This window comes from Astyanax mexicanus, chromosome 6 (assembly GCF_023375975.1).
Source record: "Astyanax mexicanus isolate ESR-SI-001 chromosome 6, AstMex3_surface, whole genome shotgun sequence".
Classification (NCBI taxonomy): Eukaryota; Metazoa; Chordata; class Actinopteri; order Characiformes; family Acestrorhamphidae; genus Astyanax; species Astyanax mexicanus.
Window position 1 is genome coordinate 46,620,959 of NC_064413.1, and position 20,258 is coordinate 46,641,216.

Here is a 20,258-nt window from a genome sequence, read left to right on the forward strand (position 1 = left end):
GTGTCTGAGGAAAGACAAAATTAAACCAGCAATGTGGCGTTGGGTGCCCAACACTTACAATTGTGTGTAGACAATGAAGGCACTCCCATCTTTGTGTGAAAAATCATAAAAAAAAAAACTTACTACATGTTGGAATGTACAGATATTTACAGAAATTTGAGGAACTGAACTACATATACTAGAATTATCATAAACTATTTTTATATATATATATATATATATATAAAATTGTCCAAAATCCATTAAATATCAGTTTATAATACTGGTGAGATGCAAAAATCTCTCTGAGACTGATACTGATACCCATTACCCTTTATTATTAGAGCTTGTGTTCATTTAATTCACTATGTATGTGCGAATGTGTGTGTGTGTTTTTGTGCGTGAGTAAAAGAATGCCGCTGTGCTGATTCTGTGCAGGATGACAGGCACAGGCAAGTGCAGGAACCGAAGGCCTGGAGAGCGGTTAGCTCTTTGAGATAGAACCGCTCATGCCTGCTCGTTCCCATATCTACCCATAGTATCAGCCTCCAACGGTGAGACATAGTGAAACACAAACACTCTAAACTCTACAAACTAAGAGAGTGAACCACAGAAAGAAAGAAACAAGAGTGTAAAAAAAGTGAAAGGTGAGATAGACAGAGCTTGACACACTGAAAGGTACAGTAGTAGAGACAATAGCAGAGGTGGAGAGCTGTATCAGAATCAGAAGAGCTGATGCAGGAGCTGAAAGTTAAGAGTGTGTTAATAATGAATGAGTGTACACCAGCACAACAGGCAGAGGAGAAAATCTGGGTGAACAAGAAAGGCCAGTTTTCTCCACAGCATGGCAGCGAGGGTCGTTCAGGGGTTAAAAGAAAAGAAAAGAAAAGAAAAGAAAAGAAAGAAAGAAAGAAAGAAAGAAAGAAAGAAAGAAAGAAAGAAAGAAAGAAAAACTCCCTGCCTGCCTCTGTCACTTTGTACCAACTCCTCAAAACAGCAAGGACAATGTGGAGAGGAAGGAGGAGGGGGCACGGGGCACAAACTGCACCTCCCTGAACGCTCACATCCTTATCAATGCAAACCGTACACCCTGCAAGCCACACACTGACTCTCCCGCTCACACCCACACACTCTGTAACAGTCTCCGAGCTGCAGCTACTTTTTACCGTGCAGTAAAACAACTTTAAAGATACATTCTTAGAGAACTATTCTTAGAAGTAGGCATGCATGAAAATATCAACAGAGTATCGCGATATTAGATTTTGCAATACTGTATTGTTTCTCAAAAACAGCCAAAGCATCAGTTTTTACTTTATATTTTACATGTAAGTCTCCCAGTGTGTTTGGATATTTTTTCACACTCCTATTGCCCAAACTCCCCTCTCAAGAAGGGAGAGCCTATAAATATCAGTTTCAAGCTCTTTTTTATGCTTTACTCACTGCATAAATTAAGTTAGACATAACGGCAAATCAGCATCACTTATCACACTACGTATTAGTAGGCCTGTCATAATAGGAATTTTTTGTGGGCAATATATTGTCCCAGAAATTATTGCAATAATCAATATTCTAATTTTAAGACCATTTAAGGTCACTGATATAATGATAATAGAATATTATATAAAAAAAAGAAAGAAATTATACCTTTTTAAAGAAAACTAAATTTTAATAGTCATATTTTTGGAAATATATATTTTTTTATCACCTACTGCAGTCCACACTGTGTGTATGGAGTCTTACTTATTAAAGTACTGGTCTGTTATTGCTGGCTAAAATACTCTTTATTATTATATATGTGTACAAACGTTACAAAAAAAACACAATAGACATAGATGGATATCACGATATCAAATAATATTGGAGGTCGTGTCCATTTATTGTACGATAAGTCAATAATGCCATTATTGTGACAGGCCCAGGTATCAGTTTTTTCATTTTATTACATCTTCACAAACTGGCTGTTTTTCCCCTTCAACTGAAATATGTACAAGCTGTACAGGTCTAGTATAGCAGTGTTAGCTGAGCTAACTTAGCATTAGCATTTGTGTGTTTACAGAAAGTCAGGCTGCACTTCTCTTCATAGATTTCTTTTTTTGTGGTCTGAACAGCAGCATTTCTCTAACATCAGCTGGTTTAATCTTCTCTTCTCTTTTTATAGTGTTTTTTAAATTTACTATGCTAGTTTTAATACACACAAAATTGCTTTGACTACAGCGTCGCCTTACAGAATATTGCATTGTTCTTAACTCCTGCATTGTGATTCACTGAGCTGGGGATTTGTCCACTCCTGGACTGAAACAAATTACTCTTTGATTTGGCCTTAAATTTGCTGTTGTAATTCAGCTGTGAAAGAGCGTATTGTGTGTGCAATATCTGAACACCAACAAACGAAACAAAATGCATTTCTTGACTGCGATGCAAAAATCATTTGGAGCTAATTGAAGTCATCTGACTGGCCAGTGTGTGGAAAGTGTGTGGTAAACTCCAGCTGGACTCCTTCAGCTTTTTTGCAGTCAGTTCTCCACAGCAGAGAACAGCCGCTGGACTGCAGGAGGTACTCGCTGACGAGCCCTTCATTAAATTCTCCCTCAGAAAAACAAAGCGAATCCACAGTGCCTCCAAGCTTTCAGTTCATCTTCCCATAGATACTACTACAAACTTCAGCCAAGAAAGAAAACAGAGCTCTGACAAAATGATGAATGATAATGCAGTTGCATAACTCGCTCATGTTGGCTTTCAGGTTTGACGGTAACATGAAAGAACCTCAAAACCAAGGACGAGGAAAGCAGAGCTGTTACCACAAAGACTATGCTGTGTAAAGATGATAAAAATGTCAGTGAATGAATGGGGAAAAAAAATACATACATTTTGTTTTTATATAATTCAACTTAAATAAAATTGATCAAATTAAATAATTTCACCATTTTTACAAAATGCCATCAGAGTATATCAGAGTTACAGAAAAGAGATCCTCACTGCCTCCAAAATGTCTAACATGCTCTGTTCTATCCCAAAGCTCCCAACACACCGGGACGGAGCAAAAAATGCAGACCAGCTGGGAGGCCCTGAGGACTCGTCTGAGAACCTCTGGTAGAAGAGCGTTTAATGCGTTCCAAGCTGCAGGCAACACACTCATCCATTATCGAGTTAAAGTTAAAAAGTCAAATTTACAGAATTTCCCTCTACATAAATGTAGTAAATGCAAGTGTAATAATTTAGCATGTAATTTCCATCATCTGATAACTACTTAAGACTTGTAGATCCAGCGCAAATCTAAATACCAGTACAGCAAATACATGTCATCCAGGCTTGTAGTCTAGAGCTGGGGTAGGGTTAAAAAGTTAAAGTAAAGTCTGTATTAACACCTGCCAGGGTTTGACAACTATTTAGCTGATAATAAGCTGGAACAAGAAATGCACAATGGAATCTGAACCATTTCTATATAGGAAATAACTGATTAAAAAATAATCAGCAGAATCAGAAAGACGTTTAGATTTATTTTAAACAGACATGCTGGTTTTTGAAACTCTGGAAGTGCAGAATTTTTAGGTGATGCAATTGGTGCACCAAAGACGGCAACATCGTCTTCCAGTGTATCCCAACTAGGGCTGGACGATATTGCAAAAATCTGTACCATGATATATTTCTTCATTTCAATTTCTTACAATTCTGATATCGTTATGAACATTATAACAGCCACCACACTTGGGGTATGTTATCATGCACTGATAAATCTAATTTCTACAGATACACAGTATTTTTCATATTTTGTCACAGACAAAAAACATTAGTAGTGGCACAATCTGCTATTATGTTATTTAAATGCTCTTTCATGCATAGCACATTGATTCTTAATTATTTTTTCCTGCACATCAACCAAATAAACATGGGTTTTTCTACACTCTGTAATGAAATATACAGTTGGGTCAGTGTTCTTTAAGTATTTGATGATATCCTCGATATGCTTATTGTTGATACGATAAGAAAATGTGTCGCGATACAATAAAATATTGATAATTTGTCCAGCTCTGATTGCAACTATAAGCTAAATAGTGCGGGAAAATAGGAAAAAAAAAACTTACACTGCAAAAGTTCACTTGTCTGCATCTATTCTGGATCAAATTCAGGGGTTATTAAAATGGTATTAGACTAACATAAACTGTCTCTTGTAGATAAGAGAACAGTGTGACTACTGCACATGTGCACACTGCAATCACAATGCTAAAACAGTATATTATGAAGCCCTAGCACCAACAGGAGACTAGGGTTCCATCCCATGGCCAAGCAAACACATATAGAGTTTCTGGCCAAGACTCTTAACACTACAATCATTTACTAATGCTGTGAACTATGTTGCATTTAGGTGCTGAAATAAAAGTACTTTTTCTGCATTAATAACCAAAAATAAATAATTACTTAGGCATCAATACAGATATGCATTTAAAAAACGAAAGGAACCAAAAAAATTCAGTATAAATCCTTTTGAATTTTGAAAGGAAGCTCAAAATCATCGCAGCCGAATCAGTAAGGTCAGATTTACACCCCTAGGGAACAGGCAGCGAGTCCAGCTGTGGAGCAGGCCCTGTAGCTTTTGGCTCTTCAGAGGTTAAGAGATAGCATAAACGGATCTGGAAAACCAAGGTCCTTGGCAACACACGACTCAGCTTTCACCCCTCACAGGTGCCAGTGACAGACGCTTTTTTCCCCTCTCTCCCCTCCTCCGCTTTCCTCCGGTGCGCCTTTATTTGGGCCTGAATAGTACGTACGCAGCCTGGGTTTGGCTGGACGCACAGTGGGGCACCAGCAGAGACGCTGACTGGTCATATGAGCTCGATTACTAGGAGGAGATGAAGCTGCTCAAATTCAGCCTCCTCTCAGTCCAGATCGGCAGACGAGCAGCAGCGGTTGTTTAGCACAGAGCGCGGTGCTGCAACAAAGAACGATTTGGAAAGCAGGCATGCACGCACACGCTACACACACACACATACAGACATACATCACACACACACAGTTCTACAGGGTGTGAGTTACAAAGCAGGAGCATAGATGCAGACTGTGTGCTGACAGATTGGTGCGCCATTGACAGCTGCCTGGAAAAAAGCATACACTGTCCACCACGCGCTACAGATGGTGCCAGCGTGTATACGCGCATGTGTATTCGCCCAGGCTTTCTCACAAGACCATCACTATCCTTCCAGTTCATTAAAACACTGCAGTCATTTGAGAGTGGCTACAGACTCTTTCTTATGAAATGAGCCTAAATACCAAAACAGAGAGGTGGCATTGATGTCAGGCTAAAAGGCCTCCCAGTCAGCCGAGACACAGCGGTGCTCTTGCAGTGATTAGTTCTTAAGGTGTTAATCACTGGGGTAGTAGGGGGGGAGGGGTGGGCTGCACTTTTAATCCCTCCTTCACCTCACTGATGCAGTTCTGATTATTTCTTCATTTCGCAGACATGTTCCTGCAGGGAGATTCAGACCTCTCCATCTGCCTGACTTTATCTCTTACACATAAAATAAAAAAATACAAATATCTACAGTCATGACAATAACACTATATTTCTTAAAGCCATACCTTGTGTCCAAAACTACATACTACCAAACATAGTAATAGTAATATTATACTAATGGTGTAAGTGTAGTTTAAGCATGTTAGAGTGTGCTTTTGGATGTGGCTTCACTCCCTGCCTCAGAATGCTCCTCCCTCACACCAGAGCATCTGATATCTAAGCAGCTAAGCTGCCAAAACTAGCATCTATTTGTCAGCTGCATTCGGATTAAGTTAATAACTATTGGGGTGAGTGTGTGGACATACTTTCAAGTATATTCAGCGTGAAAAAAACATATTGCTGCACTGGTGAACCCTTTAAACCCTGCATGTAGTAAAAATATGTATTGGCAAGAAGCTAGAGATATGATGCATGTCAATATACTGCAAATTATCATAGTACACATAGTATAGTACAGTATTGTATATTCATGTCATAGTATAAAAACATACCTTCATATGGCAAAAATACATTATTATTTAAAAAAGAACAGTAGGGTCTCAGAAAAGGAGACTCTTCTGAGCTGGATTACTCACTGATAGTTGATAACAGCACCCTGATTAGGCAGCTACTGAGAATTGACACAGCTTCAGAAAACATTGTATCAGAAAAAAAAGCATTAGCATCAATATTTTCCATTACCTTTTGTGAGTACGTTCACAACTTCTTTTCATCACAAAATGTATCACTTTCATACGTCATGCATGCTGCTTGTGTTTTTACATATGCAACAAATATGTGCGTCTATTTTTAAACATGGCAGTAGATGTAAAAGTGTCAGAAACCACATAAGCAAGTCTGTGTGAGCAAAAAGCACATGTGTGATGATTTTGGCATGCAGAATGCACTCTACTAACTGATGGCCATAGGTTTCCGTTACTTTATATATACGTTTATATCAAGTACAACAAGCATGTCACATCTTGGCTAATCGGCTTAAACTGTGAATAAATTTTTTACTCAATCTTTCATTCGTATGTCATGCTTGCAACACTTTTAAACTTACTGAACCAGACTGAGTAAAACACTTAGCACTCGTTGGGAAAGTCCTACCTAACTTTGCTTAATCAATAACGAAAAAAAAAAAAGAAAGACGAAGAAAAATTCCCGGGAAGCAGTCACATGGGAATTCCTCCTTGCCTCTATTCCCTGCCCTCTCTCCTCTCGCGCTGCCTCCCTCTCACCCTCGCTGTCTCCGTTCCTCAGCAGCGCTGTTCTGGGCGCTTGTATTTATGACAGGGAGGACCGCTGTAGGCCTCGGCCACTCTCTCCTCTGACAGTTGTCTATCTGTGCAACAAATGGCACATTCATTCACGGGCGGCAGCGACGGCTCCACTCCATAAATCGCTAGTCCACACTAGGGGCTGAGGGCAATGTGGTGAGGGCCATGCTCTGACCTCATCTCCCATCACCCACAGCACGGAGCAGGTCGCGGCCCTGGAGCCAGCAGCATCAGGAACTGGGGCAAGGGAATTATCTTTGGGTCCTTTATGAGCAAGCATTGTTTAATGACGGGCCCCATTAGCGGACAACATATGACCGCAATGCATAATCGCTATAGTGAAGCAACATATAGTGTTGCTTAATTGTTAGCATAGTATTGGCCTGGGGAATACATGCATTTTTCATTGGTAATGTGATGGATTACAAAAAAAACTGGGGCTTTTAGCTTATTTTTAAACTTAAATTTTTGCATTTCTTAAGTGGCATACTATTATACTTCGGCTGAATTACCCTTCTTTATTTCGGCCTTGTGACAGTAAATCACATCCACATTTATTCAATGCAGGAGGCCGCACAAGTCAGTGCAGAGTTCTTTAACGTCCATGGGGCATGGCAAAAGTCATAGGACACAATACTATGCATGCAATACAAGGCATGCATTGCATCATCATAATCATCATCATTACAATGGTACAGCCCTAAGAGATATAATATAAAAGAAGTGGCATACAATATTGTACACCACAATAAACAAGGATCATCCACAAACACTACTAAAAGTATTAGTATTTAACCTAAGAAATCTGGCTTAAAGTTTGTATAATCTAGGATGCTGATCAATATGTGCCCTCCACAAAAGGTTCAGAGAACAAATTTCCATTAAAATGCTCTGAAGATTTCACATCTGCAACCTAAAAAGAAAAATATTTTTAAAAAGTAGCAGTTGCACTGATGGGCAGGGCGGGATCAGATGACTCCTCGTGGTAATAAGGGTGTGAAAGATGACTAGGTAAGTGAGTATTCCATAAAAAAAAAAAAAATAGGCCATGGGAAAAGAAGACATCGTAACGAGAAACCAGAACATTTGCTGATGGGTTTTACACATCAGGTACTGGCCAAGCCGTGGTGAAAAACACAGTGGTAATGGGCTAAGATTAGACGCGGGTGAAGTCATACTGTAGCTGAGCTCACTGCTGAATCTCCACATCTTTGGAAAATAAAGGACTAAAGATGCTTAAGATAATCTCTTTTTGAAGCGAGGTTAAGGTGTGGCTGTTGGTTTCGTGAGGCAAAACCCGAAAGCCTCCCAACACCTGAAAGCAGACAAAGATGGAGAAAGGGGGGGTTGGGTGCTGGAGCTTTCAGGCCCGTTAAGCCAACAAGCCCCAACCTGAACAGAGCCCCAATATGCCCTGAGCACACAACCTGCTCCTGTGCTGTAAATCACACGGAGATTCCATTGTATATGCAAAACAAAAATTTGTCAAGAAACGGACAGGAAGGTCTGCTCTCTATACAAATTAAAAGTTCTGTCCAAAGGCGACAAATCAGAGTAAAACTAGATATGCATATCTGATGCTACTGTTGACCTATTTGCTTTTTTAACATCTTCATAAAATAAAGCGTTTTCTCAAGACTTTTTTTTACCTTCTCTGTATTAAAGCAGACAGGAAAAGTTGCTAAATACCAAACAAAATCAAAGCTTCACTTATCATGCTCAGGATTTATTTATTTAGTTTACAAACTCTTAACAAGCAGCTAAAGACAAGCTGTACAGGGCTGGGATAGTAACTTTAGCTGAGTTTACATGAAGTTAAAACTATAGTAATAAAACATATTGCCATCTCAAACCTTATTCAAAAGCACACCTCAATAGCTTTAACTATTTTAACAGAAAATTCTTAATCTTTAACGTGAACAGATTTTACTGCAAGTTTGGACAGTGATGATATGTAGGTAGAGCACCAATGATGGACAAGCACAGTCTGGCCAGTCGTGTAACATATATTCCATTATCTGAATACTCTAAGTCCTATAAATCTGTCAATACCAGACCCAGGATGAGTTTCCCCTGTAAAGCCGCTTCAAGAGCAACCAGGACTCTCTGTGAAAATGGCCCGTGTAATTATTTCAGCAGATATGCAGTAACCTCTTCATGTTTTTCCAACATTAAAACTTTACCCCCCGCGCCTTCAAGGCAATTACGGAATCGACGCATGCCCTGGTTGCCTGTCCTGAGAAGCCGGGGTGCTGGCCCTCTGTAGGATCCACCTTGTCCGTTTGGGAGACGAGAGAAAAACCGCTGGAGGGGGGTTTGATGGAGGACTGGGCAGATACGCCTCTTACAGCATGCCATAATGGAGCTCTTTGTGAAACCAAGAAGAATACACCCTTCATCTGGGCTGAGACTGAGACTCTCCCTATGTCTGTCTCTTACACACATACACACACATACAGTGACCACACATGATTTGTGGCTGTCAAGACCTTTTTTTCCCTCTCCTGAAGAAGAGAGGCACTTGGGCAAGGAGGGGAAAAAACACAGTGAAGGCACTTGGTGAACAACTAAGATGGCTTACTACCGTCAGAGCGACCGTGATGTTATCTGAAGTTCCAGATGAGTCAAAGCACACACCTCTCACCATCTAGTCCTCAGTCCTGCACCCCCCCCGCCTTCTACACCTCCCCCAACCCCCCCCCTTTTGGCTTCTGTTCCAATGTTATATGACCTAAACTCCAAAGTGAGGATGGAGGCCAAAGTACAAGGCCATAACATCAGCCAACTGTTGCAGTGGAGCCTCTCACCCACCCATTAGTGAAGAACCACCTCCTGAGGCCAAGGCATGTGACTGCTTGTAAACCAATGAGAGCCTGGCTAGCCAGCTGTTTGCTGTGGCCGTGCGCCTGAGTGACAGCCAGGCCGGCCCTTGCAGCGGGGGTTATCCATCACATCCAGGGGTATGTGGGCATGCTGAACTTTCTCGGCTACACTGAAGCGACTCCCCAGCATCACATCACGTACTCCGCTTTCCCCTCCTCCGGCTGAAATAAGAGTCACATTGTTTTTTCCTCTCCGCTCCAGAATCGCTGTGCTGGTCTCCCTCTCTTCCTCACTGTCTCTCTCTCTCTCTCGCTTGCTCTCTCTACATAGGCCCCTGCCTGAGGACATGCTCCTACAAGGGAGCAATTCATCTGGAATAGGGGGGTGGAGGCTCTGGAACTTCAGAGAGAATTTGGAGGCTGAGTGTGTTAAAAGGACGTGCCTATTTATTTATTTTTTTTAGATACTAATGCACGCTATTCCTAGCATCAGGCTGCAAAATCCCGGGACAGTCTCCGACTACGTTCCACTGATCTCCTCCGAGGAGAAGCTGCAGCAATATCCTGACGTTAAATCAACAGCACTTGCATCTACATCTGCAAAACACACCGTTTTCCATCTTGAAAGTCTCAGTGGGGAAAGTTCTAAAGTATTTCGCTGTCAGTTGCTCACCATTATTTTGAAGAGTGACTCGGAGTTAGCACTCAATAAAGATCACAACAGTTTATAACACACAAGAGACTGTTAAGAGTACAGCACAAAAGCCGAATCAGTGGGTTGCGCTATTCACTCCGGCACTCCCAGCATTCTTTTGAGTGCCTTTAATTAGCTGTTAACTACATCCGAAGGACGGCCAGCGACAGCCAAAAATTTGAAACAACAATTGATACTAACATGAAAGAATGTATGCGAGAGAACGCTGAATGAGGAACATCAAGATCTCTGTCATCTAGCACTGCAGAAGTCAAGGGGGGGTTGCTCATGACAAACCGGTCCCCTTTGTAATCCCATGGCACTCTGTGGAGGCGTTAGGGCAGTAGCATTTCGGCTGTGGGACTGTAAAGGCCTCATTTCCATCTGTATGGGCCTGCTCAATGTTTGCCAACAGGGTTATAAAGAGAGTCCCATCAGATGCTAGCCAGTACCAGCCTGGGTACAGATTGGCGGGTGAGTTACAGGTCCGTACAGCATCAGGTACAGCAAGGATGAAAAGGGTTAAACCCTTGCACGCTCTTGCAGGAAAACAGAAAGTTGTCAAGAACATATTACATCAGAAAATGTGCTGTGGTTAGGTGCGATACAGAGAATATACCCCAGGTTTTAAGAAGTTCCTTGTCCAAAGGCTCATCAACAAGACGATCATTACAGCTGGAGCGCTTCATCGTGCAGACCACAAAAAATTCTTCTTCCTGACCATTCCCTGCTTTACAAGAGCACAGCCTCTCTGCATACGACCAGTCATTTCCCTGCTTCCCAACTGCAATGTCTTAATGTAGCACAGTGCTTATCATAATTATGAAAACCTGAAACAACATACAGAGTGCACCATTTCCTGTTCTGAGGAAGCCTGAAAGAGTCGCAAGTCTTGTGGGATAGGCCATTTCCTTACCAAGGGATGAAACAACTAGAAAACAACACAAACCTACAAACACACAAGCATGTTCAAAACTCATTACATACAATTAAGATCTACTTTCAACATTAGTTTATGTTGATGATTTGAACATGTATTATCAGGACGCCTCCCTGAGGCCTTGGCGTGTTGGCATTCAGGATGCTGGGACTAACTGAGAGTTTCAGAGGCTAAGTGACCTTGTTAAAACCATAATGGCAGAAACAAGCAGAAGCAATCTAGATAGAGTAAGAATACTCCATGCATCAGTGAACAATGTATGTGGTCCAATTAAGGGGTCATGTTGGCAAAAATGTAAATTATTTTAGACATTTATGACCTAAATGGGGCAAAACAGGAAAGCTTTAAATGTATGGATGAATATATATATAGATACGAGATGTTTTGTCAAATAATAAATGAAATGAATTCCAAGGATTACAGTACCATTCAAGCAACAGAAAACAAATGCATTTTTGTGTCTATAGTTTGTTTGCTCCAATAAAATTCAGTTAACAGTTCTGTAAACTTTGAGTTTTTTTCAGCACAGTCTGGTTTAATTTTATACAAGGAAATATGCAAAATGCACCACAAAGTTTAACAACAATCCATGTGACAATGTCCTCTCTGCTTATTGGTCAGACCTGTCTAGTCTGTGTCCTGTGTTCTGCACCGGAGATAATCTGGAAATAGACTGAGACTAGGATCTGTTAACTGGACTACAAGTGCATGTGAAGAAAATCCCAAATTTGTGTTTTAGTCTAACTATAGTATAGATATATAGTAGATCAGATGAATGTGCATCGCAAGAACAGCCACTGATTGGTGAATTAACTTAATAAGAAATTTAAATAACCACTACATGGCATATATAGGGTCCAATAAACAGTACTGGCATATTATTAGTTTAAATTATACTTAGACTTGCATTCGTTTTTATAAGTTGTTTCACTTTAAGTGCAACAGCCATTCAGCTGCTGACATAACTCTTGCAAAGACCCTTGGCCTGGTTTTCTCCTTGTAAGCCAATCAACAGACTGGTTATCTCGTTCTTTTCTGATGTGCTAGATTATTGCCTTTGCTCCATTTTTTCAGGTGCTTGGTACCAAAGTTCACAAGTAGAGGCCTAACTTGCTGGTTAATGATAACACTTCTTTGAAGGAGTGCTCCACTTGATGCTAAAGATGCAGGGCAAAGATTGTTGAAGACCAGCAGAGTTGCTAACTGATTTCCTGATGATTAAGGCTCAGCTGAAACTGTCTGAGAAGCAGTGGTTCCAGTTCATCCCTTATTTAATCTAGATGACAGGCACAGGCAAGTTGGACTGTATTGTGTTTGAGTGTGCTGTTTGTTTTCATCCATATCATGAAGTGCAGCTCAAAGGCTGTAAAAAAAAACTAATGTTGTTATTTCTTTATTCCTCTTGCGAGAAACCTCAAAATTAAGAGCATGCAGGGAAAGTGTTTGTGAAAGGTGTGGCGTGAGGAGCTGGGCTTGCACGGTTGGAAAAGGTCGGTCTCTCTCTTTGACAAGTTAGTGTGCATGCCTGGTATGAAATAGGTGTTGAAGGTGGGCAGGGTTTCTGGTGCTTCATTGTGTGCTTGGATCCTGATGGGAGAGGCCAGGTTTCAGGTGGGAGAAAGAGTCCAGATCACTCCCTTTTGTGTCGCCTTGCTCAGGGGCGCGGCAGCAGAGCCTGGCCCATTGACTCCTTCATTCCCATGGGAGGTCGACAGTGTACCATTAACCCCAGTCAAGCAGATCAGGCGCGTCTTTACCTTTTTACCTGCCCCCACATAACCACAATCCAAATTTAGGCCAGAACACACACTCTGCAAATAGCCCAGTCCCCACCCTGACCTCTACACCAGCGCTGGCTCCATCCCTGTAAGGCACATTTATTTTGGAAACAGAACTGAGTGTATCAGTGGCCGCCATCTTTTCAAACGTTGATGTACCAACACACAAGGGAGGGAGTAAGAGAGAGGGAGGGTTTTTCAGCCTACTGTCAAACAGCCCTATGCAGGCTATTCGTAAGGACATGACTCGCAGCACATCATTCATTCAAACTGAACCGAGTAGGATGTTGTTTCAGCAAAGCTGCAAGTGTGGCTTGGGTGTGGCGTCCAGATAACAGTCATTCCCTGCCCATCATTCAGCCACTGGCTTCATACTTGTGAGGTTAGACTGACACATATTTAAGCAAGACAAACGAAACTGGAAATCCCTGTCTCTCCCTTCAGCAGAGAACTTTTTTTTTTTACATGACTACAACTTTGTCCAAAAGCCTGTGGTGAGAGAAATAGTCACAGAAGATCTTGCAGCATGCTTTCAGATAATTTATACAAACATAAGACACCACAGGTTTGAAAGTTTCTTGTCCTCTCATATCATTCAGCGAGCGAGGCTAGAACGGAAAGAAGTGCAACAGGAGTTTCAGAGTCTCGAGTTGCTCAGTCCCCTCCCAGTCACCCCCACAACACCATTCTTCCACGTCTCCTCTGAGCCTCCACCTCCATTCCAGGTCACCCCACCCTTTCCATCCCATCCAGTATCCCTTCCCCCACCGCAGCGGCAACGCCAACAGTGCTTGGGGATGCTCTCAGGTAAAAGCCATTTGTTAGCCCGAGGAGCTGCAAGAAAGTGTGTGGCCAACTTCTTTACAAGCCAAAGGAGCAGCCAGACTAGCGGCGTGAGCTCGCGTCTCTGTGGAGACGAGGTGTGTCCCATGTTTGCAGAACAAACAATGGTACCTTTTCAGCCCAGCGTGAAGGGGGGAAGCAGGACATTGTGTATGTGGGTGTGCATGGTGCAAGTATGGTGCAGTTTGGTTGAAAAGACAACAAAACAAAGGGGCTGAAACAAGACCTTGGGGTTACCACAACACTGAAGAACTTAAGACCACCCTCATAATTACTCTGACTATGTTTTTAAATAGAATGCAGCTATAAACTGTCTAAAACATCTATTTGATAAGTTGGAATTTGCCACATGTAGTCCTAGATCTGCTCAAGGTGCCATCAACGTCACATCAGCTAAACAGCATCCCAGGCTAACATCCCTTCCCAGCATGCAGTGCGCTTCTCAGGTAGGGTGTCATTAGGGCAGCTCAAGCTCATCCTCCTGGGCTATATTTGTTGGCTGGGCCGAGTGACGGCATGGCACGACGGACGAAAGCTGACAGACGCAGACGGCCTGCTGCCTCGCTTTCGATTAGCGGCCCGCTGCGAGAAGTCCAGATTAGCACTGTTTACACAAAGACACTCAGCAGCTCCTCTGCCTGTCCTCAAAAGTGGCAGATGTGGAAAATACGCCATACCACCCTGGGGTAAACCTAATATACGCAGACCTGCAGGGCTGGAGAAGCGGTGGAGATTTTTTAAACCCTACCAGATTAAAAAAAAAGGCCATAAAGACAGGAAGGAATGGCAAACCTGTCCAAATAAACAAAGCCTTTATTCTTCTGCACAGCCATTAAACTTTGATTGTGGTTACAGCAATCTGGCTGTAAAGAGATACAGTCAATTTAACTGAGTAGCATTTGCATTCTCTTCCCTTTACTCTGGCAGAAACTGGTTGGACGATGCTGTTGCCTGCCTGCCACTTTTTTTTTCCCTTCCCGCAGCCTCCCCTCTGTCTCACTATTCCTCTCTTCTTCCCTCCCTCTTTCACTCACCCTCCCTCCCGCCCTCGCTTACTCGCTCGCTCCGTTCCACTGAGCAACAAGTGCTGCCTGGGAGTACCACCCCTCCCCCCGCCCCCCCTCTTTCTAACCTCCAGAAGCTATCGCAAATCCTCAGCCTGCACACAACTGCCAGCTGACAAAACTGTTTAGTCAGCAAGAAAGCCAGGCAGGGAGGGAGAGCGAGCTATGGGCTCAAGAGAAGAGAGAAGAGAAGAGAGAGAGAGAGCGGGAGTAAGGGAGTGTTAGAGAGAGAGAGAGAGAGGGAGAGAGAAACAGACAGAGCGAGAGAGACAGAAAGAGGAGGCAGCAAAAGAGGCAGTCTTTATTGCATTCTCCATTTAGCCCCTCTCTCGTTCTTCCATCAGTCTCCACATTATGTTAACCCTTTCCAACCTTCTGGTTGAAGTTTAAGGAGGCCTAAGAAACTCAGCAGAGAAAGAACACAAGTCTTATGATTATAAATCATCACAAGATGACCACCACAAGACAGCAGACAGCAGCAGGATAAACCACAAGCTCTTGTCTAAGCTGTCTAACTCTAGGAGAACAGTAAAGGGCCAGTCACTTTAACGCCATTGTTCTTACACTTCCTCCATCACTGCCCCGTCCTTCCACCACGGAGAAGAAGCAGTTTCGCTTCCTGCCAGGCCTCCTCTAGCCTCCTCCTCACTCGGATTGGCTAGCATTTTTCTTTTTCTCTTTCTTCGCCTTTGTTCTCGCATTTCCTTTCCTCTCCTCCAGTGCAGCATTCTTTCACATCAGCGACGGCCATAGAGTTAGACTTTGAACCCACAGTAAATACGTGCTTTATTTGCCGGCTGGAGCTGAGGGGGGAGGGGGAGGTGGAGGGAAGGTGATAGAGTCAGGACTCAGGAACAGGGTGGTGGAGGTGAGGCTGACTGACACGTAGGCTTTTTGTGACCAGGTCGACAAAAACCAAGCTGATGTGCTCATCCCAATGGCTCATCAGTCTGGTGACGGCCGAGCAGCAGATGATTAGGTCACTTCGGTAATGAAAGGCTTTCTACATACAGTTCCTCAAAACAAGATGTTTCACACATCCAATCACTGCACTGAGTGCTAAAGCAGTGCCATAAAGCAACAAGTTACTAGGTAGTGTCATCCTTTAAAACTACCAAGCTGCAATAAGGACCATTTTTAATTAAATAACTTTTTCTAAACTTTGACCACTGTGTTCGTACTTTTTTCTAACATTAATTAATACTCATAAACACTTGAATACTAGTATGCCATATCTGAAGGTAGCCTCTCTAGAACTCCCACTCAACTGAACTGAGCATCAAGTCTTATGCTTACAGTTTAAGTAAACCATGTGTCTCCAAAAGGTCCTGTGGCAAGAACAAGTCCAAACAGGCTAGGCATTGGGTTTTCAACAGTAGCACACATTACACTACACTACACTACACTAAAGGCTACATACAAGAGTGCTACTACATGTTATCACAGCCAAAGATAGACCAAATGTCTGCACTAGGATTCCACAGAGGACATTAATGAGATTCTCCAAACTAAATCTTCTATTTTCAGTCCCAACTTCTAAAAACATAAAACAAACTAAATTAAAAAATCCAAAACAAATGAAAAAAATATATGTAACACTGACTGACGCTGGCATCATTTACTCCACTGCCGAGAGTGTGGACCACAAGCAGCCATAAGTGGCAACCACAAATATAGCCATTGCCTGAATGTCTGCGACCAGCACTATTCCTGTGAGGACCTTCAGACAGCCAGCGTTTTATTTAATTATTTTTTAATTGCAGATTATTCACACTACTTGAACCACACATATGTTCAATTTAAGAAAGCACATAATAGAAAGACAAAAAAAAAACAAAAAGACTAGCTACATTAGATGACTGTATATTTTGCAAAAAAAAAAAAAAGTCAGGATACACAAAAAAAAAAATCAATGATTAAACACTTTTAACTGCTCACAAATTTGCCGAAAATTAGAACTGAATTGTGTTAAATGACGTTTAGTCTAATCAGGGTAACCCACAACTTTTTATACCAGAAGCAAAAAACTACCTTGTCAACAAATGCTACATACTAAAAGTCTAATTTTGCATTATTCCCCAAATCCATCCCACGTTCTTCCACTGCAGACACACGTTCACTCCCAGCCTCCGCTGCACACCCTCACTGAGATGGAATATAATCTTATCTAAAAAAGGCTAGATAAATATAGCCCAAGAGCCAAAGGGCCAGCCCTTCAATACCCTGGGGGAACGTAGGACCCTTTGCATCAGTAGTACAGAAACAAAGTCTCCTTTAATGACACTCTTTTGCAGATCTTAACTAAAAAGCCTAGTGCTAATTCTAACTCTTCTGATGCATTTCTGAGCATAAGGAATTTACCTACCTGTGGGATTATTTGACTCTGATATTCATTTCATAATCCAATAAAGCGATAAAATCTGTCTATACCAAAGTTAAATGATAACCAGCAATTATTCTGAGACCTTAAGAACAGGGTGGCTGGGAAGAGAATGCATTTTATTTATTTAAATCACGCTAATGGTACGTCCCTAGACAGTTCTGGAGCCCCATGGGAGAGAGGTGTTCTTAATTAGCTTATCCAAGCCCTAAGGAGATACGTCTTTAAGAGATCACATGCTCCATCTCAAAATGGTTCTGACTAGCCTAATTTCTACAAAATAAAAATTATATTAGGCTCACACAACAATACCAAAATTGTATGAGCATCAGCAGCTAGACTATTGTACTCTGGAAGTTTTACTCTAAGCAGTTAATTTGAAACACAGTTTTGTCGGTAGAACAATAATTAAATCCTCTGATCATGATCATCTTGGCTTTTTAAAGCTGAACTGCTGAAAACTGCCTGATTTTGCTTATCAATTACAAGAACAAATCACAAAGCTCCAAAGACAAAGACCAACCAAGTAGCGGAACATTGCAAAATCCACACAAGAGTTCTGGTCCTGGAACTCTGTTCAGATGCAAATTAAATTGACAGTTAACACTCAGATAAACAGGCCCGCTTTTCTCATCAGTCAAGCAGCCTGGTCAATCAAGATGCATCACCCTGACTGGGGGAAGCATTGCCATTTTCACAAGGGATTGTGAACTTTTTCACATTTGTAAGTTAATCAGTCATCTCACTGTATTTGTAAGAGACAAGAGATGCGTTTTAAGCAATCTTCCTCAGCCAACCTCTGGCGCTAGCCTCCATATTGTTCATCTCAGCAGAAACCTGCGATTTGTATATTTTGTCAACAGACATCACAATGGAGTAGGCCACATCCAGCCTAGGCTTGCATACCCAAACACAGTTAACAATCAAAAAGCGAGGAACGATCAGCTCAGAAGAGAAACCAAAAGCGCTCTTAATTTGCAATGTGTTGGATGAAAACAACTGGGCTTTAATAACAACAAACGCTGCTGTCTAGTCTGTTTTAGCAGTATATCGGAGGTCACAGGAGTGACAAACAACTGCAATCAAACGTAAGCTGCTTGATAAGGCTGGGGATACGGGTTTCTTCTTTCTTCTGGGGATATGGTTCTTTCTTTCTCTTTACACAGAAACTGCACAACATCCTCTTACAGCAGTCACTTCAGTTCAAGCGGCATGCATGCCCTCACTTGATCATAGCTGTGGGGGCCCCTGAGTGGACATGTGCATGGTGCATCTCTTTGAAACGCCCTTTTGACATTGTGTTCAGAGAAAATGGCACCACTTTGCATAAGAATGTGCATCTTTGCAGTGCTGTAAGCCCACTATCTATCAGATGTCCTATTAAATAGTGTTTACATTCATTCACAAGACCTATTAGGACTTAAGCTTAATCTTGCTGCAATTGGATTTTGCTTTCCTACCAGGGGAAGAGGCACACTGACTTCGAGCATCTCTGTGGGTTGAGAGAGACATGAGAAAGAGGGGCAGAGAGAGGAAGAGAGAGAGAGAATGGCGTTGCGCAAACTCAGTGCGCGCGAGAGAGAGAGAGAGAGAGAGAGAGAGAGAGAGAGAGAGAGAGAGAGAGCACGGCTGCGGGCCCTGCTCCTCTACAGTGTTGAATTTCGTAATGGAATGCGAACTGCTCATCCGGATCTGTCCTCCCTGCCTCCTCCTTCTCCTCCTCCCAAATGGCCAGAGGAGGCCACAGAGAACATCCCTATTTAACACAGGGCTGGGTGCAGCTAGTCAAACTCAAAAAACTAGCTAGCTAAGCTAGTGGTAGAGCCCACACCCAGTTCTGAATACTGATATAAAATCTATATTAAATCTGTTATAAAGAAGACACTCAATATTAAAGGATAAACATCACAATATAACAAAAATAGTACAACAACAATTGTATAACTTGTATTTTCACATCATGTCAGAACTAGTTATGTTTAACATAAAACATTTTACTAAAGCATTTAAATAATTCAAATGGTTGGAACATGGGTGTAGAAGCAAAAAATACACTTAAAAGGATCTAACACTAGCTTTAAAAGGATCTCCAGCACTAACCCAGCACTCCTACATTCTGTAATCTAAGTAAGGTCAGATGAACAAAAACACATTCACACTCTGTCCTATGATGCTCTCAGGATGTTCAAGTATGTGTCAATTAAAGACTGCATGAGTTAAAGTGAAGGACAGAGTTCTGTAAGGAATTTTACACAGCTTTTACATGCTCTGTGATGTGTGGTTTAACTTAACTAATAGCTAACATAGTTTAACCAGCTAGCATTACAAACTCAAACTTACCCTTAACTCCTAAACTCAGAAACTCTAAAAATTCCTCTGCTGGCACTTGCATTGTTTAGTTTGACTCTATCTTTAATTTGACACGTCAGACTAGTTTTCTTCAAGGTTTACTAATCTACTGACATAAAGTAACAAAACAAAGCAAACAAACAAACAAAACTTAAGAAAACAGCAGCAAAAAAATGCCTAGCAACCAACAAGGAAGCAGCCAGGCTACCGTTGCCCCCCCCACTCCCCTCCCTAGCTCCTCCTCCTCCTCCTCCTCCCCCAACAATAAAAGCTCCATCAGCAGCTTTAAATCAGCTAATTAATATAGGTCTTAATTCCTAAATTGTACATTATTATCTGATAACACTTTTTACAATAAGGCTACATTAATCATCAGTACTCTCAAAGGAATATTTCAACTAATTATTATTAACTGACACTTAAACATTATTAAATAATTATTATTAGGTCTGCTTCATGCTAACATTTTTTTTTGTCGCCGATACATTATCCCAATAATCCTTGCAGTAAACAATATTATTGTAATTTTTTTTATGAATCATAGATTAGGAAATATAAATATTTTTTTCGTCACCTACTGCAGTTCACACTGTGTTTATAGAGTACTGTTCACGTTGATATAGGCGAGCAAATGTACA

General features: G+C 41.7%; 1 protein-coding gene across 4 annotated transcripts in view; it reads right to left on the reverse strand.

The window, feature by feature from the left end:
- Positions 1-20,258, reverse strand: part of rreb1a (ras responsive element binding protein 1a) — a 74,992-nt gene that overhangs the window by 51,446 nt on the left and 3,288 nt on the right. For 2 of the 4 annotated variants that reach the window (XM_049480146.1, XM_049480145.1), the window contains exon 1: positions 19,612-19,756. The exons of the other annotated variants lie outside the window; for them this stretch is intronic. In XM_049480146.1, coding sequence (XP_049336103.1) covers positions 19,612-19,663 — 52 coding nt within the window. In that variant the 5' untranslated portion in view covers positions 19,664-19,756. Of the gene's footprint in view, positions 1-19,611; positions 19,757-20,258 lie in introns of those variants that run through there. 4 annotated transcript variants of the gene reach the window in all.